The 26,371-nt window shown below is 33.1% G+C and overlaps 1 protein-coding gene across 1 annotated transcript; it reads right to left on the bottom strand.

The window, feature by feature from the left end:
* Window positions 1-4,373: 4,373 nt before the first annotated feature.
* Window positions 4,374-24,944, bottom strand: LOC127734657 (hydroxylysine kinase-like). The gene is made up of 6 exons (XM_052244650.1): window positions 24,902-24,944; window positions 12,997-13,302; window positions 10,839-10,961; window positions 8,671-8,801; window positions 7,745-7,925; window positions 4,374-4,865 (listed from the first exon to the last, which is right to left on the bottom strand). Exons 2-6 carry the CDS (start codon window positions 13,280-13,282, stop codon window positions 4,393-4,395), a joined length of 1,194 nt encoding a protein of 397 aa, XP_052100610.1. The 5' UTR covers window positions 13,283-13,302; window positions 24,902-24,944; the 3' UTR covers window positions 4,374-4,392.
* Window positions 24,945-26,371: the final 1,427 nt, after the last annotated feature.

Here is a 26,371-nt window from a genome sequence, read left to right as displayed (position 1 = left end):
CAATGTAAATACAAAATAAATAAACTAAGGGAAGAATAATAAAAGTAACATGTTATACCGCTGTGAAATGTTAAACAATTTAAGAAAAACAATATGCTCGAACAAAAATATCAGCCATTTACAATTTAAGAAAACAATATGCTCGAACAAAAATATCAGCCATTTGCAATTACTTTAAACACAGGTAAATGAAAATAATTTTGTTGTTAGGTATACGTGTACAGTTCAAATAGAGAAAGGAAATATTTTTAGAAAATAAATAATTGTGATGTTCATAGTACGAAGTGAAAATTTATAGTTTATATACATCTTTACTATTGTACAGTTTATATGCATCTAATTAGATGTACATCTGAGATGGGGAAAATGAACATCAGTATTATCCCACATTTTGTGACTGAAATGAGAAGGGCTTTTCATATTCTTCGTTTATGTTTTTTTATTGTTTTGTTTTTGTTTTTGTTTGTTGTTTGTTGCTTTCTTTTGAGCGAGTTTTAATTTACTGGTACTTTGTGCATATTGCAGTGTTGTTCAATATTAGGAATGTATATCCGTAAAAAGTTTTGAGGGAGGTCCAAACAGAAGTCTTAATCGTTTTATATTGCGTCTTAATGTTATGTTTATATTCTAACGCTTCACCGATTACACGTGGTGAGCTGGTTTAACTATCTTAACTATAAGCTAGAAGCCACATAGTGTTGTGTTGTTGAATTACAATGAGTTAGTACCCTTTATTTCATCGCGATGAATATTTTTTAAGGAAACAAAATAAGAAAAAAATATAAAGCTAATTAAACTAGAGAAGTAATAGGATATTAAACAAACAAAGTGCAAATGGAAACAAAATAAAATGGGTTTATTATTCAAAATAGAATTGCCAAATGTAAAATATAAAAAAATACCACCAAATATCTACTTTATATTGTAATATTTTTTTTACAAACATTACCACTCAGAATTGATGAAGGTATGTGTACCAATTTAACCCCAGACAATTTTTTTCACTGGAGTCTTCCCGATGGACTGCTGCAAACCATATAACTTAAAATAGTTTGGCATTGCATAGGTCATGCACAGAAGTGAAGAAAGCATATTGAGTGCTAGCATCAAAATAACACCATCATTTTGATTTTTTTTAGTTTTGACACTTTAACTTAGGAAAATATAACAGTGATACAAAATAAGTTAAATAAATTGGGCTTTAATATTTAAAAGGAATCAAAAAGGTTAAAATATGAATAAAAATCAGACTGAATGGTCAAAATTCAGAAGTTGAATTCAGTTTAAAGTGAACGGATATTCTTTTATTCATCATAATTTTTACCCGCTCTGTAGTGTTGGCAGTGCTAATGTCATCAATTTCCCTTGGAGTTCGGTATTTTTGTTATTTTACTTTTTTTTCACAGAGCTGAGTAGCGGGTCCCGTGTGGGTTAATCTTCTTGGATAGAAACAATATCAATGCTAAATTGGCATAAATATTTACCTTTATTCATGCAGGCTTTTTCATGAAGCAAAACAACTACAATCAACAATTTAGAATTATATAGATGTTTGGTTCCTTCATGTCTTGAGGCAAATATTCATGCACATGTAGAGCGTTAACAAGTTCAAAGATATGATGCTTGCCCAACAATTCTGGTGGGCATAGATTCCTTAATCCATTTATCCAACACATGGCTAGACGATGATTTTCACATGTAATAAAACAAATAAAACTGCATAAAATAAAAATTTAAATAATTCCTGCCGTAAATTCTTTTTATTAAATTTTTAGTGTCTAGAAATATTGATAAGAGTATCTCATATAATCTTGGAAAATGCCTTGATCGAAGAAACTGTTATATCCTGACTTCTGCCAACACCGATAAAAGCGGAATAACTTTGCATTCCATAAGCATCTTAAGGTGGTACCCAACACCTTCACTAAAATTAATTTGGCTCGTTTAATTTTCATAAAATTTTGACAAAGTATTTACTTTGACCCTTTGACAAAAATATAAAAATTTCAAAAAATTTGAACCAACCAATTTATCAGAAAAATTAGACTGGTTATATAGCAGTTTGACAAACACTAACTTTGATCATTGAGAAGCTTAATATTCCCTTTACAACACAACGTAATTAAAACGTTTAGCTGATTTTACTCCCTTTTACTTGAGTTATCTCCCTGTAGTGTTAGGTACCACCTTAAAAGCTTTCCAGTTGACTTATTGACATATGTATCATACTGCTAGTAAGTTGGTTGTTCGAATTTAGAGGTTTAGTGTTTTCGTGATCATATTTATTTTATATTCTTTTTCATTTCAAAACTTTGGTCTTTGGTTTCATAGGAGAAAGTATCATGCGGGGACGTCAAACGCTTGGGAAACAGATACCGTAATGCATGTTTTAATTTTAAATATTAAGCTTTTATGTCTCGCATTTGATAGTCTCATAGTCTATGGGTTCGTCCATTTGTATCAGATTTAAGTTTTCGGTTAAGTTAGTTAACCATGAAGTTGACATGTAATCACTTTAACTTGAAATTTAGTACTTTTCAAATATATTTCAAATTAGAGTTTTTATCCAGATTTCGCTGTTCATTGGACATGGAAATGTGAGTGTGCGGATCGGGTTAAATTCTTTTTGTTAAGTTAGTTCACCGTGCAATTGTGATCACTTAGTTCACATGTTCCTTACGATTTGTACATTTCAGAATTAATGCCAAATCATGCTTTTGACCAAGTTTCGTGGTTAACTGCACATGGAAATGTAATAAGACGAGCATGGCATGGGTTCTTTGGACACATATTTTTGTTTGTGTAGCTTTCATCTCTCTATAATTCAGTTTAAATTTAAGAAATAACTTTTACCGGCTTTTTACTGCTGGTAGTGCTTACGATTACAATTCACAGAGGTTTCCAGCATATTGGTAAATCTTCTTTTAGAAAAGGGGGAGTCAGTATGTCATTATATTGAACAATACCTATACTAAATTGGTGTCTAATCACCCTTTACTTATACAGGCTACATTTATTCTAAAACAAGTTGTTGGCATGATACTGGTTATGTTCTTCTCGTATATTTTATGATGGTATGATACTAAACCCCTAACGGGAGGGATTGTGCTTGATTTTCATATGATGATGATAATCTTTCAATCAGTTTAATTGAGGTCTCGAGCTGGCATGTCACTAAGTGCTAGTATTCCTTGTTAATTTGTGTTGATTATGGCCATTTTGCTTAGTTTCTTCAGTTACCTATTCTAACATCGGACTCCAGACTTCTTTTAAACTGAATTTTACTGTGCGTATTGCTGTGTGTTTGTTTTTTTCCAAATTGGCTAGAGGTATAGGGGGCGGGTTGAGATCTCACAAAACATGTTTGACCCCGCGCGCATTCTTGCGCCTGTCCCAAGTCAGGAACCGCTGGCCTTTGTTAATCGTGTATGTTTTTGTAATTTTGGTTCATTTATGTTTCGGAGCTTAATGTGACGTCCATTTTCGCTGAACTAATAAACATTATTGTTTAGGGGCCAGCCGAAGCCCGCATCCGGGTGCGGGATTTTCTCGCTGTGTTAAAGGCCCATTGTTTGCCGTGTGCTGTTTTCTGCTCTTTGGTCGGGTTATTTTTCATAAAGCAAAAAACTACATTCAACAATTTAAAATCATATTGATTTTTGGTTCCCTCTGGAGTTGAAAACATTTCATGCATATTCAGAGCTTGAACAAGTTGAATGATATGTAGTACTTCTCCCAAAATCATGAAGGGATTAAATTTAAAAAAGCAGAGATTAATAACTACCAACAATGGGGTCGCTTAATTTATTAAACGTGTTGTTTTCAATTTTTTACATCACTGGGTCGATACCTCTGCTGGTGGACTATTAGTCCCCGAGGGTATCATCAGCTCAGTAGTCGTGCAGTACTTCGGTACTGACATGATTTATAACAAACCTTTCTAAAATTGTCCGTTTATAAATTTTGAAATTATAAAGAAACTAAGGTTTCAACTCCCTCAGGCAAAGTTGACCTTAGATGAATTTGGCTATTTGTTTTGTTTATTTTTGTCATATAGCTCTTCAACTGTTTCGGTACTTATACATCCCTCGGATTTCAAATGTTTGGCTTTGAGCGTTCCTGATGATTTTTAATCCATTGTTCACATACAGTTTGAAAGTAACCTGAGGGATTACTCCAATTTTCAGTACCCGTGTGATCTTTTTACCTGTTTATGTGCATTACATAGAGTATAAAAAGGCTAAAATTACACTTGCCGAAACAGCTTCATTAACTAACTTATATAAATGAGTACATGCTGCTCGTGCATGCAGATTTTGTACCAGAAATTCGCTGTAAGTTTTAAGCAATAAAAAAGGTAAAATAATCAGACATCGAAAAGGAAAAATCTATTTATTTGCTATTTTTATAATCATTAATTATTTCATCCCATCTGTTTAGAAGGTCAATTTTGGGAGTTTTCCAGAATTTCCAAAGCAATGGCCAGCCTCGTTTTGCTGTCTGAAGAACATAAGTATTACTTGGCGTCATATGATAACTGTATGCTCCCATAACCAATGATTGAACTAGTCTGCAGCATATACAGATTCTCATCACATCCATTTCTTCAGCATTTAATTTCAATTCGGTAAAATATCCTGCAAGCACGTGACCACCAACGTCTAACTGGTCGAATTCTTTGCAATCGATGGACAAATAGGCAACCATAATGGCAACGTCGAAAACTCTATAGGAATATGTCGCATCAGCAAAATCAATAAATGCAGTGACGTCACATGGACAACTTTCACCGCTTGTTGTCTTCTGTTTTTCTGTAATTTCTCTCACAAGTATATTTTGTTCATTTATGTCTCCGTGAATATACCCTATAGTGAATAAGACAAGAATATGGGTTTATAGTATACGTCATACCTATAAAAATACATGTATTATTAATTAGCTATTATATCATTTGACTAAATATACATGTACCTGCTCCTACAATACAAAAACTGTCCTCCAGAGTGAAGCCCATTTTCACTTATGCAGAAAAGAAGTTTCCACTTTAATTATTGGTACGAATTTTAATTTGCTGAACAACGAAAATAATCAAAAATGATTTAACTCTCGTAACAGCGTTATGTGAGAAGTTATTGATTAACTAAGTGCAATGAGTTCAATTTGTCATAATTTAGAAACAAATCATTACTATTAATAGCCATATGAAATTTTGTTTTAAGCAAGATTTTACTATATCAACAACCAAAATGTCAACGGCAGAATTTTCATATAACAATCAATTGTAATAGACAAATGTTACTACATGTAACGTGAGGGTATCCAAATTTTCACCTATTTTGAGTTTGTTCACCTACGTTTACTTATGACCCACACATAAGTTTCCATTCTGTGTTTATTTTGTAGATGTATCCTTATCTAATATATAGTTCCACCAATTTAATTTTGTTTCCATATTGAATCATAGAAAATGGGTTTGATCCGACCTCCAAACGATCTCATGGTGATTCTGTAATAAGGAGTACCCAAATTACTTCCATGCTTAAATTCATATCCGTAAAAATCGAATAACGGATGTTTTGTTTTGTTTCTCCAAATATTTAGAACAATTTAACAATAGTCCATGCTTACTATTCCTTTTTTAAGAAATAGATACCTGTAACATATTTTAATTGCTCATTTGTTGATTTTTTTGTGGGCGTCGCATGGCGACGTTTCCGTAGATTTGACATTTTCCAGTAAACACTTCATCTGAACATTGATATATACTGTGAACGTTTTGTGTATATTTAAATATATTTAGCTATTTTGAAAGACGTGCATAATGTCGAAGCATAAAAATACAAATTGTTTAGTCTCTACGAAATCTTGTAAGATTTCTTCTGCTATTTTTGCTAAATGGGTGCAATTTGGGTACTTTGACGTAACATGTATAACAACAAATTTCCAAAGAAAAAATTTCAATATAACACATATAGCATTTTAACATGGATTTACAAAGAAAACGATCGGGTAATCGTGAAAACCATACGACATTGGGTCCTAATCGTACAATGTTGAAAAATTCGAAGCTATGCATAAAAGGAAACACAACGAAACAAATAAAAGACATCTACTGTCATGCAAGGGTAAAATTTTTGCTGGACTTTCTGATTTTGTTTAAATAGTTTGAATAATACATAGTGATTTTACTGATTGGAATGTCTCCCACTGACAATGTACCTGATAGTAAACAGATATCTTACCTGTTCCGTGAAATCATACAAAATTGCTCTTATAATTTTACTCTTATCACGAGTTCATAGAATTCACCCTTCGTTTATTTTGCTTCTCTTGCTCTACAGGGTATTATAATCTGTATAAACGCTGCGCATTTAATACACTGCGCTTATAAGGAAGGGATGTGATTTTGTTTGTTCAATTTAAATTTATTCATCGTCAACGTAACACAAATAATTAAACAACCAATCTAAAAGAATTGACACTATTATTTGCATCTCTAATTGGAAAACAAGATATGTTGGGTGAATTCTCACAATCCCACTAGGAAATAATCAGCATATCACACTAGGAAATAATCAGCATATCAAAGTAAAACACACATTTATTGATGTTTTTTTTGTATCACGTTCACTTTTACTAAATAGTTATATGCTTACATAAAGACCAAGACGTCTCTTAATTCGACGTACGTGTATGCAATGCTCCCTAATGTTCATAGATACCACTTCATTAGTATTTTAAAAAAATGTCTAGGGGAGTAATGCATAACATTTCTTTTAGAACTGATGACGTCTTCACCGCCGACTTTTGGTGGGGTTCGTGTTGCTCAGTCTTTAGTTTTCTTTGTTGTGTTTTGTGTACGTCTTTTCGTCGTTTTCGTTTTTGATGGGGTTCGTGTTGCTCAGTCTTTAGTTTTCTTTGTTGTGTTTTCTGTAAGTCTTTTCGTCGTTTTCGTTTTTGGTGGGGTTCGTGTTGCTCAGTCTTTAGTTTTCTTTGTTGTGTTTTGTGTAAGTCTTTTCGTAGTTTTCGTTTTTGGTGTGGTTCGTGTTGCTCAGCCTTTAGTTTTCTTTGTTGTGTTTTCTGTAAGTCTTTTCGTCGTTTTCGTTTTTGATGGGGGTTCGTGTTGCTCAGTCTTTAGTTTTCTTTGTTGTGTTTTGTGTACGTCTTTTCGTCGTTTTCGTTTTTGATGGGGTTCGTGTTGCTCAGTCTTTAGTTTTCTTTGTTGTGTTTTCTGTAAGTCTTTTCGTCGTTTTCGTTTTTGGTGGGGTTCGTGTTGCTCAGTCTTTAGTTTTCTTTGTTGTGTTTTGTGTAAGTCTTTTCGTAGTTTTCGTTTTTGGTGTGGTTCGTGTTGCTCAGCCTTTAGTTTTCTTTGTTGTGTTTTCTGTAAGTCTTTTCGTCGTTTTCGTTTTTGATGGGGGTTCGTGTTGCTCAGTCTTTAGTTTTCTTTGTTGTGTTTTCTGTAAGTCTTTTCGTCGTTTTCGTTTTTGGTGGGGTTCCTTTTGCTCAGTCTTTAGTTTTCTTTGTTGTGTTTTGTGTACGTCTTTTCGTCGTTTTCGTTTTAGGTGGGGTTCGTGTTGCTCGGTCTTTAGTTTTCTTTGTTGTATTTTGTGTACGTCTTTTCGTTTTTTGCCATGGCATTGTCAGTTTGTTTTCGACTAATGAGTTTGAATAGCCCTTCGGTATCTTTGGTCTCTCTTTATCGTGCAATTTTCGTTTCCCGACAAGATTTTTCGACCTTTATTACCTTCTGTTATTTTTGTATAGTTAGGTTTTACTTCTTCTTGAAAGGTTTCGATCACTTTATTAACAAGATCAAGATTATCTTTATCCTTTACGGCAAAAGTGTATTCCAACAGTCCCGTCATTTCTGTAAGACTCCAAATAAAGCCTCTGGATTTGTTCCTGAAGTACTTGTTTTCAAATCCCTACAAAAAGATAAATCCTTTCAATGAACTTTCTATTAACACAAGGCACATCAGATTTTACAATGAACTTTCTAGGCACATCAAATCCTACAATGAACTTTGTATTAATACAAGACACTTCAAATCCTTTCAATGAACTTTCTATTAACACAAGACACATCAGATCCTACAATAAACTTTCTAGGCACATCAAATCCTACAATGAACTTTGTATTAACACAAGACACTTCAATTCAATTCTTTCAATGAACTTTCTATTAACACAAGGCACATCAGATCTTACAATGAACTTTCTAGGCACATCAAATCCTGCAATGAACTTTGTATTAACACAAGACACTTCAAATCAATTCTTTCAATGAACTTTCTATTAACACAAGGCACATCAGATCCTACAATGAACTTTCTAGGCACATCAAATACTACAATGAACTTTGTATTAACACAAGACACTTCAAATCAATTCTTTCAATGAACTTTCTATTAACACAAGGCACATCAGATACTACAATGAACTTTCTAGGCACATCAAATACTACAATGAACTTTGTATTAACACTAGACACTTCAAATCAATTCTTTTAATGAACTCTCTATTCACACAAGGCACATAAGATACATATGTGTTTAAAAGGAAACGCTATTGCTGATATTCAAACTGCTTTTTATAGGACAGTATAAATATTTACGCGATATATTTGATCCAAATAAAGACTGCTATCAAAATAAAATCTTTAAAATGTACCTGTAGAGCGTTGTGCATCTTTCCAGCAAAAACACCTATATTGTATAGAGTAGTAGGTAAGTATGGTTTCTTACAAACGACATCTCCTTCAATGTAGTTTAACATGTGGAAAACGTATGGACCGTATGTACCTGAAAAAATATGATATTAATCAAAACACAAAATTGAATACATTTGTTTGTACCAATAACATTTTTACCAGGTACATGTATGATAAGATCAATTTATTAACCAGTTTAGGTCATTATGTATCAAACTGCCCCTTTATTGTTAAAAGCAAAACTGGTCCATTACAGAATAACAGGACATTTTAAATACAGGACCATTAGGAATAAACAGGGCTATTATGAATAAACAGGGACATTATGAAAAAAAAAAAAAAAAAACAGGGCCATTATGAATAATCAGGGATATTACGGATTTTCAGTTGTTATCAATTCAAATACATTTCTGGGGAAAAGAAACAACAAGAAATTGAAAGTTCCCAAGAATCACGACTTATCTTATTTGACCCAGTTGTCAAGTTAATAATTACATAATACATTCTATGATGTCTATCAATTTATTTAATTTTGAGTTTTAAAATCCAGAATGAAATTTTGTAATTTGTATGCCATAAATTACTTTGAATAGGACAACAATAAAACTATATTTACATTTACATGTTATTCCATCACATCACTTTAAAAGTTTCTTTTTGATATTGCATTTAAAAATTGGTATTATTATTTATATAGAATTTCTCAAAAAAAAACTGATTTGGTTTGGTTAAATATTTCACATTGACGGTTTGGTTAATAAAAGTGATAAAAAATGGGTGTTTTCAAATTTACCCTGTTATTTGTCATCGGTCAGTAATAATGACATCGGAGGCTGTAATGTCCCTCGGCGTTGCCTCGTGCCATACAGACTTCCTCGACCATTATAACAGACCTTGGACATATAACAGGGCCATAATAAATAAAAACACCCATTAATTAATACAATAATAATGAACAAGTGTTGTTTTCAATTTTCACAGCACTGGGTCGATAACTCTGCTGGTGGACTATCAGTCATCGAGGGTACCATCAGTAGTCAGTACTTCGGTACTGACATGATGTATAACAAACCTTTCTTAAACCGTCCGTTAATAAATTTTGTGATTTTTAAATGCAAAGTGGCTAAAAAGAGGCATTAAAACTCAATGAAACATTATATGGTGCATTCAAATCAATATTACTGAATTCTAGTAATAATTTAAATACAGTATTATCTCTCAACATCAATCTATTCTGATTTTCCTAAACAAATAGCATTTTTTTAGAAAATCAGAATGGATTGACAGGATTCATTTAACATTATAGATCATCATACTCTGTATTGACAAAATTGTTTTGTACTTTTTAAGCGTATTACAGATGGCGTCTGTTTCTGTTTAGCTGTCTAGGATGTATAATAAATACTCAGCCACGTCCGGTCTGTCTACGGACGTTAAATCCGATGACTCGTGTGGAGAGAGCAGCGCCACGCTCTCTGCACGTTTAACAACCCTTGTAACAACTCAATGAGTGATCTGTTGTATTCCATGTTTTAAGGTAAAATATTTGCCCTTATCCGGCATACCATCGTTTCCAAATGGCACTCCAAATTTACCACTCTTTATTCCGCTCGACTCACTAGATATAACTGATTTCATTAACTATTTATTTGTTCTTGTCCTGAATATGAATTTAACATTTGACATTGATCGTTGAGCAAGCATTCAACAGATCATTACCAATTAAATCTTTCATAAATGCCTGGAAATATGCATTTCTGGTGTTCCCCAGTCCGTTGTCTTAGCGGTTTAAATTGCCTCCGGATGTTACAATTACAGGCATTTTGCTACCGGGCAATGTCGCAGATACACCTACCCTTCTGAAAAAAATGTTGTAACTCCTGATTTAACATACGAGAGTTTGCATTGTTCATGCATAGTTTCAGTTATTTCTTTTGTTGTCTTGTAAGTATGATTGTTTAGTTATATATAGTTGTCTTTGTGTAATTTTTGATTTTCATGACATTTTGATTCCCTTCATACACGGTCGCTTCGGTATACTCTAAAGTCTTTAAAGTTGAAAACAATAATGATATTTCAAAACTAGTTATACATTTCTGAGTGAGTTTTGCACTTAAAATATACTAACGATCTGGATTCTTTTCATCTGGTACCATTTCTACTGCGCATGTTTGTCCGTGAATGTTGCGCACTGGTTCTTGTACAGGCAGACCTTTTCTATGCAAATGATGAAATAGTTGATGTTGGGCTTCTGTCCAACAAAACAAATTCAGTTAAAAATGCATATTAGGTAAATATCCACGAGATGACCTACCCTCGACCCACAAAATTCACAAGATAATAGAGGGTTCTGTAAGCTTTAACTGAATAAATTGGCTATCATAATGTATGAAAAGCTTTAAACCCCCGTTCCTTCATAAATAATGGTTTAAACCAGAGCCACATATATATATATATATATATGTCTCTGGTTTAACTTAGAAGTAAATACAATAATTTACAAAATAAGACGATGTGGTAAAATTGGCAATGAGACAACTTGTCACCATAGACCAAAGAACGTGGTTAAAAGCAATTATAAGTTACTGTACGGCCTTCATCAATGAGCTCAACAAATTGGTTTATGCTAAAACAATAACAACAAGAAAATAAATATTTAAGACAGCAAGAAACGACAACCACATATTTACAAGTAATTTGTTCCTGACTTAAAACAGAAATATAAACCGTGGCATGCGGCGGGGTTAAACATGTTTGTGAGTGCTCAAATCTATCTTAATCCCACTGATTTGGGGCAGTGGTATAAAAGCACAAGACAAGACCAAACTGTTGAATTTGTTAGAAAAGGTTTCCTTGTCAGATGGGCACGAAATTAAAAAAAAAACTATCTACAGAAGACAAAAGATCTAAAGTACCGATCTAAAGTTAAATTATCTACCAGTACACATCCAACATACATATAAAAATAAAGAGATGTGGTATGATTGCCAATAAGACAACTATCCACCAAAGTTCAAATGAAGTGGACGTAATCAATTATAGGCAACCTTACGGCCTTCAACAATGAGAAAAATGCATACCGTATAGTCGGCTATAAAAGGCCCCAACATGAAAAATATGAAACTATTCAATTGAGAAAACTAACGACCTTATTTATAACAAAACAATTTACGACAAAACAAATATGACAGACATTAACCGACAACAGTTCATTTAACTCGAGGAATGGTGCTGTTATCCTCACTCAATGTATACTGTTAAATTCAATAATTATGACATGACTCTCAATGGATGTTTAAAATTAAATAAAATGACAGCCATTCCGAATTCTTGAGAAACCCGTTTTATATAAATAACAAAAGAACCGTAAGACCATGGCTTTTCGGCCAATTATATGTGAAATAGTTGAACTAAGATTTCAATTACATTTCAGTCAGTTTGATGCTCAATTCATTTTTGAATAATAATATAAAGTTTTATTTATATGCGTTTTTCATTTACCAATTTGGGTAAAACACCTCGCGCCGTTTAAATGATTCAACTTGGACTAATACATTAATTCAGTAGTCCCATGTTTCAACAAAGATCGAATAGGAACTGCGGCCTTCAATTAATTTTACAAACTGCACCAAAATACAGAAAACATGAATTAAAATTATTTTATCGATAACATCTGGAATTGGTTTTCACTGAAGTTATCTTTACAGACCAGCGGGTGTTTAACCCCTTAATTGTGCGTCTTATCGCATATGTGAAATTAGTAAGTGACCCCATATGGAGCGAGGACGGGTTATTGTCCTTGTCGATACAAATAATTGTTTTCAAATTGGGTTATCTCCCTTAAACCGGACAGATTCTTGGCAATGAACAAGGTAAACAGGTTATACAGACATGTAGAATTATGATATATTTTAATGTTGTTTCTAGTATTTTAAATGTGTATCTTTAATTATCAGGTTTCTTTTCCTTTAATTTTGATTTGATCATTTCTTTCCATTTCCATTGAGTAAGTCCAGTTAACACACGTATAACCTCTATAAAATTGTGGTCAATCTTTATAATTCTCAATCCGAACATTATATTGTTACTTTTTCCATCAATTTCGACTTTCTTTGAACCCGGAAATTTCATCCATGTGTATCGCGCATGAATATCCATGTATCCAGTAAACATTTTAGCACCCACGCGTTCCTTTTGCCTCAGACATAGTCATACATGTAGCCAGTAAAATAATAACACGTGTTGTACACATTAGTACAGAAGCACTTAATTCAATACTACCTTACCTATTATAGCTGGGTCTTTGGAATCACCAGAGTTAAGTACTTTCAGTACATAGCCTGATGGGTGTATAGCCTCGATATATGTATTGCTTATGTCTGTGTCTACATGTATATGATAATTCCTGTCATCGTAACTGTTCAATTCTATGAAATCTATGATTTCCATTCCATAAAGGCGATGCACAATGTCCTTGATAAAAGACTGTGGAATAACGGGTTTAATCTCCGATGGATCTCTTTTTTCTACATCAACATTTCCGTTAAGTATTCCATTGGTAGGTGATGACATTCTTGAACAATTTTCGATACCTGTGAAAAGTCAAGATATGAACTAATAGTAAGCGGGTTTTTTGTTCATGCTACACTAGCGGGACAGTGACAGGTCACGTGTCAAGACGTATACCCTACTTTTTATGTTGTGGTTTCATACTTGTGATAGAAATACTTGTCTTGTTATATTCAAAAATACAATTGCTTACCGTATTTCTATTTTTATATATTTATCAAAAATTATTGCTGAAGTAACCAAGGCCCGTATGCATATAGCTACTTATCTTATGAAAATCTGCACGCAATTTTATTTTCTATTTTCTGGGGAGGGGCATGGCTTTTTCAATTAAATAAAGAAAAATATAACGTTAAATGTAAAAGGCAATTAGTTCAATTACTTTCAATAGAATTTTGGTATGCATTAGGATAAGAAATTCCTTCTCGACAATTTTTGAATAATTACTCATTATTTTCAAAAATCTATTTGAATTGCAGTTTTTAGTCATTTTAATCATTTATGAGTTTACTTTGTAAAATCTTCGGAAATATGCGAAAATAATCCTAAAACCTTTTTAATTGATTTAAAGAGAAGCAAGGATTTGTATAGTTAGAAGGATTGGAATCTCGTGGACTTTTGCATAGACTGTATTATAATGTCTTACGCAGCGCGAGATTTTGTGTGATTACCCATGGTGCATTTCGAAGATGCTCAGCGTGCCTTGATTAATGGCGGATTTTGCATCGCCTAAACATCTAGATAAACGTTATGAAAGTATTACAGTCCATATTTATCAAATGTTATGCTTGAAATAAGAAGTTTAAAATGGTTCTGGTGCAATTTATAAACTTTTACGATTGCAGTACAAATACACAGTTCCTAGAATGAATTTGCATTTTTACCCGAATGACCTCAACTTATCCCGCCTAATAGGCAGTCCAAACATAATTTTCTATTTCATACTCCTCCCTCATAACACGGATCTTACTATACAAATCCTTGAGAGAAGTGACAAGAAAGTATATTAAAAAAAATAATAATCATCCTGTATTGTTAGAGTTGAAAACTGGGTCTTTGGAATCACCAGACGGTTAATTTAAGTACTTTCAGTACGTGACATAGCCTGATTGGTGTATAGCCTCGATATATGTATTGCTTATGTCTGTGTCTACCAAAATAAAATCAAATTAAAACTAGAACACACCCGCGAAATCGCGGGCATTTAGAGCGTGGTTGAAAGTATGTAAACTTTTGTAGGATGAATTTTTGTAAAAGATTTTGTGACTGGAGAATTTCAGGAAAGGTATCAAAAGTCATAGGTACTTGGGGACAGGACAATTTGTTTAGCCCTCCCCCTTTTTTCCAAAGTCCGTTATTTTTTTTTCTTTTAATTTTCAATTATTTTCGCGCTTTTCTGTATACTATGTACATACATATACTATAAATAAAGTGTATTTGCTATTTACTATCAATCCACGCCAAGTTTACTATCCACGGCTCTCAATATAATATATCAGTGACCGCCGTGGATAGTAAACTTGGAATTGATAGTAAATAGCAAATACACTTTATTCATAGTATATGTATGATCATAGTATACAGAAAAACGCGAAAATAATTGTCCTCTCCTCAAGTACTTATGAAAATTATGTGTAAAAACAGTCCTAATCGGAAGTCTTGTCTATGACTTAAAAGTTCGTCCGATTACGGAAACAATATCCGGACGCCCTTATTTTCGTTTTCCTCCCAAAATAACCCAAACTAAATAATTAAAAGCGAGGATGACAAATGCGACTATGCATGGTACCTATAGGACACAGAGGCATGATGATTAATTTATTGTGAAAGGAAGAGAAGCGACACACAAAATGAGGTCTTCTCATTTAATAGTATAGATAAAGTGTTCTTCCTAAATGTACATAAATAGGGCGCAATTGTGCAGTGCACGTGGTAAGACGTCCGCCTTATTCTATAACTGAAGACGACGCCCGCCTAATTCTAGCTAGATCTATAAATGAACCGTCTGGTCATACAGTTTTAAGTCATGGCAAGTACAACCCTAAGCATTGATAACGGCAAATTCATTGACTATGCTACTGAGTATTTGTTAGAAGGTAGCCAACATTTGTGGATATACTATACGGGACAGAAGAACCAAGGACAGTTGTGTTAAATACCAATAATCTAGGTGTCAGGCAATCCAATGATTGATTGATTGATTGTTGGTTGCTTTACGTGTAGTGGCAAATATTTCATGCTTGTTCAGGATGAGAACAAATTAACAATAAATACAATATCTAGGTCCTCTAATAAAGGCCGTCTGGGATGAAGATCGGGGAAATTTGGTATTCCACTGGAAAATGAGGGTATATTTGATAGGGACAGAGATTTCGCCTTGCAACAGGCCACCTACGGACCCTTCAAGGAGTTATTGCAAAGGTTCTTATCGTGCAAAGAGAATGGCACTCTCTTTACACAATGCATCGGATTTAACGACCATTTTCTGAGCGGACGCGGTTGCGAACTTGTACACCCCGCACATCCAAACGGATGCACCACTTTGGCAAGGGTTTTACTGTCGGTCGATAAAAGACCTTAGCGACCATATTTCGAATAACAAGTCACGTTTTTTTAGGGGGAAAAAGGGGGGGGGGGGGTGGGTGGGTATTTAAAGTTGAAGAGATACGCGAAAGCTGCGCATTGTTGTCTGATTGAGCTAGTTCAGCTGTAAGAAAAACTTTCCTGATATTGACAACTCCAGTATCCTGCACGTGGAAAACGTGCTTTACGAAGCCAGAAAGAGATAATTTGAAGATAAACTGACAAATATAAAGACCATGTAGAACAGAGTGTTTCCAACAATTACAACACCCAGACAGATTTCGAATTTGGGCAGTGAGTCTTTTACTGTTCTAGAGTAATGCCCCTTTTTAACTTGGAAAATTGCAAAACTTGAGCGGGGGCATTCGTGTCCTCAGACACATTCTTCTTGTATTTAATTCAATTGCACACCACCATTGTAATTCAACACAAGTTCGTTTTAAAAGTAAGTATTCATTGTTCAATCAATGTAAATAATCAAAACAAACTTTTGCACAGATGATTACACGCGATGAGCTAACACATTTCAAACATTAATAAGAGAAAGGTTCCGATTTACGATTTCCTTAGTAAAGAGGACACTTATAAAGGCATACGACACAGTTACAGGGGAGATAATGACGTTGCTAACGTAAAATTAAGTTAGTTCTCGACTGACTACTACGCTTTGTTTTTTTTTCTTAAATCATAAACATTTAATAAAAATGAATTATTTCCAAAGAATTGATACACAAAATTAGAGCATACTTATGTAAAGAAGATATTCCAAATCTTTTAAAAAAAAAATATATATATATATATATATATATATATATATATATAAGTGCCTATAAATAGCAGCACATGACATACAAATCTATGGGAGTGTGGATTAATCAGTACAGAGATTAATTCAATTACACAAATAAAATTATAGATTGCCTAACAATGTAATTTTAACACACTATTTAGTATGTAAATATAAGAATGTTTAAAATATTTACAAAATGATGAAAATAAACGCAATATTTCGCTAGACTAACTAGCTTTATCAAGCGTGCATCTATCCAGGTGAAATCGGATGTAGATGATAAGAAACTTTTGCAGCTCAATGTATATGTTGCACTTGAATTTAGCTGCCTTGAAAATAATACATAATTTGGATGAAGTTCAAGATTTTTACAAAATTGGTAGTTGAAGTTAGCAACGTCCATTGGCCAATATTACAGGATAAAAGCATTTTATCGGATTTGAAATTATCAAATCAAAAGTATGCATTCCTCTTTTAAAATTAATTGTTGAGGATTTATAAAAGAGGATATTCCTCGACTCTACGAGTTACATCAAGAACGGAACCATTATAACGGACCTTCATACCAAACAAACGGACAAACATCAATTCCTTTCTCCTAAGAGTTGCCATCCTAAACACTGCTCCCGTGGCATCCCATTCAGCCAGGCATTGCGAATCAAGAGAATATGCTCTACTGAAAATACGCAAAATGCTAGACTTGGACAACTACGTAAACATATAGTTGTTCGAGGATACAATAACAACATCATTGATAGCGCTTTCGAAAGAGCAAACAAAACTAGTCGCCAAGAACTTCTAGAGTACAAAGATAAGAATAAAGCAGCTAACAGAACACCCCTTGTACTCACTTACCATCCTGATTTTAAAAATGTGTCTTCCATTGTTCAGAAGCATTGGAAAATTATAGAAAATGATTCAAATCTTAAAAAAGTATTTTCCTCACCACCAGTCATGGCCTTCAGAAGACCTAAAAACATCCGTGACAAATTAGTGACATCTGTATTAGCAAAGCAGCCTACTCCATCTCCCGGTTGCTACAAACAATGTGGTCGAAGGAACTGCTTGTGTTGTAAAGCTGCCAATACAAGCAGTTCTTTCATCAGCTCCGTTACTAAACAAAATTATACCATCTACTCAAATTCCAACTGTAAAACGGAGAACTCAATTTATATATTAACATGTGACACATGTGGCATTCAGTATGTGGGAGAAACAATGGACAAATTTAATATTCGGCTCAATAACCATCGTTCATGGTACAAAACCAACAAAAACTGTCCTCTCACAAGACATCTTCGTTCAACGAAACATTCTTTTGATAATGTTACCTTCCAAATCATAGAAGTCAACACCGAGTGGGACACCACGGCGAGAAGGAGAAGAGAAAATTTTTGGATCCACCAACTCCACACTTTAGAACCTGATGGTCTTAACGAAAAAGATGAGAAAAGATACAGGAAAGATAAAGAATAATTTAGTACACAGCATCGTCCTTTTTATCCTGTAATATTGGCCAATGGACGTTGCTAACTTCAACTACCAATTTTGTAAAAATCTTGTACTTCATCCAAATTATGTATTATTTTCAAGGCAGTTAAATTCAAGTGCAACATATACATTGAGCTGCAAAAGTTTCTTATCATCTACATCCGATTTCACCTGGATAGATGCACGCTTGATAAAGCTAGTTAGTCTAGCGAAATATTGCGTTTATTTTCATCATTTTGTAAATATTTTAAACATTCTTATATTTACATACTAAATAGTGTGTTAAAATTACATTGTTAGGCAATCTATATATATATATATATATATATATATATAAAACGTCTGAATAATAGTCAACGATTTTTCCCACGAGGGCGCTGGATCGTTACGAGTAACGATACATGTACACAATAAATAAATTATATAAACGCCTAAAAAGTGTACACAACAACACCAATAACAAAAAAAGGAACTATAAATGTAATTATTTATAAATATTTCGGATAACAGATATCCTTCATCAGTAAATATGATTGTGATGTTGAATGAATCATATATCAGTCTACTTAGATTAAACTATAACAATCTTGAAATTTATACAATAAAAAAGTCAAACCGAACATCAGGTAAGACGCTTGCACAATTCTAAATATGTGTTAAACACGACATAGGTTATATGACTAATTACAAAAGAGAGTTCAAATATATGCTTTAAATAAAAATAATAATGTGCGATATGAACTAGCACAATTCTAAAGCTTTAACGGTGACGACAGTTATGATGTTACAAGAACGATTGCGTCAATAAGAATTCCAAATAAACAGCACTGAACGATCTAAATTTGTAAATATTTCAAATTTGACAACGGTAGAGTAGTTACAACAGAGTCTGCGTATTTAAACATCGCAAACAAACGGCCGTTAAAATATGATAATAAAATTTGACTAAGGTTAACTAGTTGAACGTGGCTTGGTACTTATACATCCCTCAAAAAATTAAGCAATTTAAATTGGTATATTCAACAGATTTTAGAGATGAGTAAGGTAAAGAAATAGACACAGAGACTGTAATAATAAGCAATATAACCCAAATATGAAGCACTGCATGGAGTAGAACTACATCTTTTCATTTATCCCATTTGGTGCCAAAGTTGTTAATTTTCTTATCCAAAATCTTTCCCGAGTGAGTCTATCCTCCCTAGACCAAGCAGAGTTGTGATCAATGATTGTAATGGTCAGTCGATTGAGATCTGCCTTAGTGTGGCCAGGGGATCTCAAATGTCGACTGAGAGGGAGGTCTGGCTTGCAACACGGTCATCGTAGCGACTACCAATGCAAGCCAGACCTCCCTCTCAGTCGACATTTGAGATCCCCTGGCCACACTAAGGCAGATCTCAATCGACTGACCATTACAATCATTGATCACAACTCTGCTTGGTCTAGGGAGGATAGACTCACTCGGGAAAGATTTTGGATAAGAAAATTAACAACTTTGGCACCAAATGGGATAAATGAAAAGATGTAGTTCTACTCCATGCAGTGCTTCACATTTGGGTTATATTGCTTATTATTACAGTCTCTGTGTCTATTTCTTTACCTTACTCATCTCTAAAATCTGTTGAATATACCAATTTAAATTGCTTAATTTTTTGAGGGATGTATAAGTACCAAGCCACGTTCAACTAGTTAACCTTAGTCAAATTTTATTATCATATTTTAACGGCCGTTTGTTTGCGATGTTTAAATACGCAGACTCTGTTGTAACTACTCTACCGTTGTCAAATTTGAAATATTTACAAATTTAGATCGTTCAGTGCTGTTTATTTGGAATTCTTATTGACGCAATCGTTCTTGTAACATCATAACTGTCGTCACCGTTAAAGCTTTAGAATTGTGCTAGTTCATATCGCACATTATTATTTTTATTTAAAGCATATATTTGAACTCTCTTTTGTAATTAGTCATATAACCTATGTCGTGTTTAACACATATTTAGAATTGTGCAAGCGTCTTACCTGATGTTCGGTTTGACTTTTTTATTGTATAAATTTCAAGATTGTTATAGTTTAATCTAAGTAGACTGATATATGATTCATTCAACATCACAATCATATTTACTGATGAAGGATATCTGTTATCCGAAATATTTATAAATAATTACATTTATAGTTCCTTTTTTTGTTATTGGTGTTGTTGTGTACACTTTTTAGGCGTTTTTATATATATATATATATATAAAATGACTGAATAATAGCCAACGATAAATGGATCATATAAATATGATACAGTACACTACAAAATATAATATATAACCAGTCTAAAAGGGTATAACATCATCAAAAAATGACAATAAACGAACAAATGTAACTATAAATTTTTCGGATAACAGATATCCTTCACCTTCATCAGTATGAGCACGATGTAAAATGAATCAGATCAATCTACTAGTATTCTAATTATTAAACTATAGCAATCTTGAATTCTATACAATAAAAAAAGTGAGACAGTTTCACCCGAACATCATATGTAGAGACGCTAATAATTTTTTTAAATTTCCAAAAAACGACTCAAAGACATGCCTAAAATGAAAATAGTAATTAGAGATATGAACTGGCACAACTCTAAAATTCCAAAATGACGTCAGTTAAGATGTTACAACAACTGCGTGTAAATACATTCCTAAAAAAACAGCACTGATCGATATAAGCTGGTAAAATATGTCAAACAGAGGCTGCGTATTTATCATCCCAAATAAATAGCAGTTTTATAATGAAAAGAAAAAATAATAGTAAATTTGGGCTAAGGTTAAAAAATTGGACGTGGATGCGTCCTTGTACATCATCGAGTCCCTACCAAATGAAAAGAACCCTGGTATTTAAACTAGTAAAATTCAAAAAATTCCAAAAGAATCTTAAAACAGTAAGAGTCAAGTAAGGAAGCCGGAGTATAACTGGAAACAAATGATGTCAGGAAAATGAGTGATGGTAGGGAAAATAAGTGACTCATTCTATGTTTTTTCATTTATGCCCTTTGGGGAAACTGTCCTTAGCTTTCTTATCCAAAACCTTTCCCGAACAAGTCTTTCGGCCCTTGACCAACCCTCATTGTGGTCTATGATTGTTGAATGGCTGTTCTGCCTCGCCAATATACTGCATGCCACATCGACACTGAAAAAGGTATACAACATTCTGTGTTGTATATATATATACAACTCGTCTAAACATCAGCCCAACAATGATAGATCTGTAAATTTGCTTTCGCAAATTTGTTATATATATACAAGTCTAAATTGAAAACAACGTTCAAACCTATGATTGCGTTGGATAAAAACCGCAATTTTTATACGTGTGCATGCAAATAAAATTGAGAATGGAAATGGGGAATATGTCAAAGAGACAACAACCCGACCAAAGAGCAGACAACAGCCGAAGGCCACCAATGGGTCTTCAATGCAGCGAGAAAATCCCGCACCCGAAGGTGGTCCTCAGCTGGCCCCTAAATAAAATTGTGTACTAGTTCAGTGAAAATGGACGTCACACTGAACTCCAAAACATATAAATGAACTTAAATTAAAAAAACATACAAGACTAACAAAAGCCAGAGGCTCTGGACTTATGACAGGCGCAAAAATGTGGCGGGATTAAAACAAATTTCTTGTTAGAGGGGTCTAAATACAGCACAAACAACATTTTCCAAAAGACCAAAAAAGTGAAAAAGTATATTTTAACAAAACGCATTTAACTAACAGGTCGAACAACAAATGTTCTTAAACCCTGCTGACTGCCATTGGCGATTGCCAAATAAACGGATCACCGATGTAATAAATGGATCTTAATTATAAATTTAATACTAAACAGAAAACAATAAACTTGCGGAAAAGATGATATACCGCAAACAAAAGGTGCAAAGGTTTTTGTACACCATATCCTGATTTCGACAATTAATGTCTCTTCAGTGATGTTAGGAATCGAAACGGTATTTGGAAAGCCATACAATTTACCTCAATTTAGGATAGATTCTTGAATTTTGAGGAGTCAAAATAGGATGAACGGATCATATAAACCCGAAGGCAAATATAATACAAGCCCAAAAGAAAAAATATAAACAAGTCTAAATTGAAAACAACGTTCAAACCTATGATTGCGTTGGATAAAAACCGCAATTTGTATACGTGTGCATGCAAAACAAATTTCTATATATTTATATAAGTACGTCTGAACCAGTGACGACTCTACAACAGATTTTGCATGAGTTTGAATCCCGGCCAGGGAAGAACAAAAAATTTGCTAACGCAAATTTACAGATCTAACATTGTTGGGCTGTTATTTAGACGAATTATATATAAATATATATATATGTCTGTCCAAAATACAGATATGTCAAAGAATCTAAAATAATTTTGAGTAAATGTAAAAAAATGCGATCCCATTTATCTCTAAAAGTAGCACATGAAGGTATATATTTTATTACATATTTTTATGCATACAACTTAAGAATAGTAAAAACTAATTTTAAGGAACACTTAGGTTAAGATGTTTTATGCATACGGGCCCAGACTACTACATGTAACTTTAATAATCAAGTGAAAGAGCCAAGTCGGCATAAAATTTAACAAACGTCCAACAAGAATATTAAGATGCAATGAAAGCTGAATGACTGGTGATCCTTGTAGAACCCCTTTTGACTTTATAATTTTGATATTAAAAAAATTGTAGGAAATTTAAAAGGGAGGTACATTTTCCCTGTATCTGAGATCTGAAGTACCTGTTTTGGTACTTCCCAAGTTCCGGGAACCAGTACTCTCTTATATGCAATTAAAGGCATTTTAATTTTTTCAGTGCAAGACACCATAAGGTGTTGCTTTGACATGCAATGACTGACACATTATTTGAACTTGTGACTGCTTGAAATTGAGGAATTTAACATAGAAAACAATGGGGCGATGAATAAGTGGTGTTCCTCCATATCGTTTCGGCCAATCTTTATTGGTGGATAAAACCAGAGAGCACCATCGACTTTCGGCAGGTAAACTGGTAATCCTATTCAATTAAGAGCGAAATCGAAGGCACCGGCCACTTGCGGGGTTCGAACACAACCTCAGTGTTGACAGGCGAGTGATACTGTAGATAAACTACTTAGACAACTCGGCCACCGAGGTCCCCTTATTTTTAAGAAGTAGGTAGTTGTCTCATTGACAATCATACCATATCTCCTTATTGTTTTTTTTTTTTGTATAAAAATAAAAATAAGGAGATATTGTATAACAACAAAGATTAAGCAGTTATTGTCTATTATTAAGATAAATCTGTTAAAAACTGTCAGTGACATATGACATATACACAATGTAGATACGAAATCCGTTAAATCAAAGATAATTGCATAAGAAAATTTGAACAAGATATGACAAATAATTATAAAGTTCAAATTAAAAAAAGGGGGTATATGTTTTTTTTTTATAGCTGATTTTGAAATTTATTTCATCAGATGGACACATTTTTTTTCAACTACAGTTAAACGAAAATATTTTTTTTTTCTTACCAAGTCGAATAAGAAGGTATTTTGTAATGTTCAGGCGGTTAAAGGTATGTGTATTCTTATGAAATCACTAGCCGTAAAGAAAACTGGTACAAATACTATAAAGAAACGGAAAATAATATTGTTTTTCTTGATTATATATAAATCTAGAAATTAAACTAAATAATCACAATTTCATAGACTAACAAGTGACAGAGTTTACACACATTATTTTTAATGCTATTAATATTATTGGATTTTCATGAGACAGCAATCCCTTATTAATTATCTTTTCAGCATCGGGTTTAGTTAAAAGGCATATGTGCATCTTTGTCAGCATACACAGTACAATTTAAAGTACCTTTAATGTGAGTAGACAGACATTGGGTGATTGTATATGTAGATGCATTAATTATATTTATTTAAAAGAACAACGCGTTGATTGTTGCTCTCAATCTTATTGACTGAAAAACCAAAGAACATCTTTTAAGTTCAAAATAAAGCAAGTCAGTAGATAGAAATAAGAAGATGGGATATGAGTGCCAATGAGACAACTCTCCATCCAAGTCACAATGTGTAAAAAGTAAACAATTATAGGTCAAAGTACGGCCTTCAACACGGAGCCTTGGCTCACATCGAACAGCAAGCTATCAAGGGCCCCAAAATGACTAGTGTAAAACAATTCAATCAGGAAAACCAACGTTCTAATCTATATGAAAAACGAGAAACGAGAAACACTAAAGAACCACATAAACAAACGACAACCACTGAAACAGGGTCCTGACTTAGGACAGGTATGTAAGTATGGTGTAAAGTATTTCTTGTAATGTTTGGGATTTTTCAAGCAATTTTTGATTCATGTTTTTTTTAACTACACCTAAACCAGAATATTTTTTTCTTGCATAGTTTTGTTATACATTATTCCCCAATCATGACTGCGACAGATTATTTATCAATCTTACATACGTCGATTTGAATAAGTAGTTCAACTTTTTGCGACAGAAGAAACCTCAACAGTAGTATTATCGATATTCTGGAGGATTTCACACTTCATCTTAAGGACACGTTTTGGAGTCAAACATAAAATCGGGAAGTTTTATCGATAAAAATGTCTTTTCTCTTATGTTACATGTATCGGTTTTTAATAATTAACAACAAAAACAAAACCTATGAGCATGTTTTACGGTATTTTGTTTTTACAAATTAAATAAATATCTGTATAGTGTATATTAGTGACCACTTACCTGTCGTTTGACAAAGCGACCTTCAAAAGCCTGTTGGTTAAAGAGATAATCGTATTAAATACGCGAGAACAAATATCGTCTTATCAGTTGTTTGATTTATGATTATACACACTATATACATGTATATTATCGAATTCTAATTTAAAACATAAAAAAGATTGACACATCATGGCATTTATCAAAATAATGATTGACATGTGAACTGTCTGAAATCATATCCCAAATAAAACTACCATAAAAACCCAAATAGCAACAACAAAATAACACGAAAACAAAACCTAAATTCACATCTCCCTTACAATAAAAAATATTTTAAAAAGCTTGAACAAATACTAAAGGCTGTTAACAGTCTGAATCGTTCACCTGTCAAAAATATGCTACCTATATATAATTATGTTCTCGCGCTTTTGTTTTAAATAAAAAAAAAAATCTTCTTTTTTTAACAAACTATTTATTTTCAGACCAGAATTTAGAGTTTGTTAAAATTTTTTCCCTCATTAGCACAATCATCTCATTTATTGAGGTCAAGATAATAGTAAAAAATGTTAACCCCCCCCCCCCCCAAAAAAATAAAAAATAAACCAGATATAATATCTTAGGACTATCACATATCTTAAGATGGTCTTATGGTCTTAAGATATATCTTAGGACTAACTGATAAGTTTGAAAGTGTCTCAAGTTAATTTAAATCCTACAATTAATCGTAAAGTTGGGACATCAAAAAATATGTCTTAAGATGGTCTCAGGTTGATCAGAAATGTTTTACTTTTAAATTGTATCTAAAAAAAAAAAACACATTTTTTTTTACACTCGGCCTTTTCGTGCTTTGAGAGTGTTATTTGACTATTATGTTATTACATACTAATATATTGTATTGAAATTAAGAACGTTGATAATGTCAACATACATTGTCGGTTAAATGAATAACCATGAAATTATCAGTAAATGAATATACATGTGTTCATGTAAAGCTGAATTCATCTAACGGTACAAAGGTTATAGATGTACATGTAATAAATAGTTGTTAGTATTGATCAGGAAGAGAGTGACATCGAATAATTGATTATTAGTGCAGCGGCTACAAGCATATTTTAGACGAATTGTGTACATCCTACTATAAGCATGAAATTTGGCATAGACATTTCTCAACTATTACTCTTTTATTTCAGATAGGGAGGCATTTGAAAAAAAATGTCTCACTTCCGGTAAAATCCAAAATGGCGGACATCCTACCTAAATCAGGCCAATATCGATGGCTAGTATGTGAAAAGGTGTTATTATCATGCTACTATCATAATATTTGGTACAAACCTTTGTTATGTACTACTTTTGGATATATTATATAGATTAGATGTCTTCAAAAACCCTACTTCCGGTAAAATCCAACATGGCGGACATTGTAATAAAATAAGCTTATTTTTAGGGAGGGTAATTGAAATGTGTTTTAACGTATTGCTACTATCATCACAT

This window comes from Mytilus californianus, unplaced genomic scaffold (assembly GCF_021869535.1).
Source record: "Mytilus californianus isolate M0D057914Y unplaced genomic scaffold, xbMytCali1.0.p SCAF_3, whole genome shotgun sequence".
NCBI lineage: Eukaryota > Metazoa > Mollusca > Bivalvia > Mytilida > Mytilidae > Mytilus > Mytilus californianus.
Note: the sequence above shows the minus strand (reverse complement) of the source record. Positions and strands in the feature narration are given on the sequence as shown.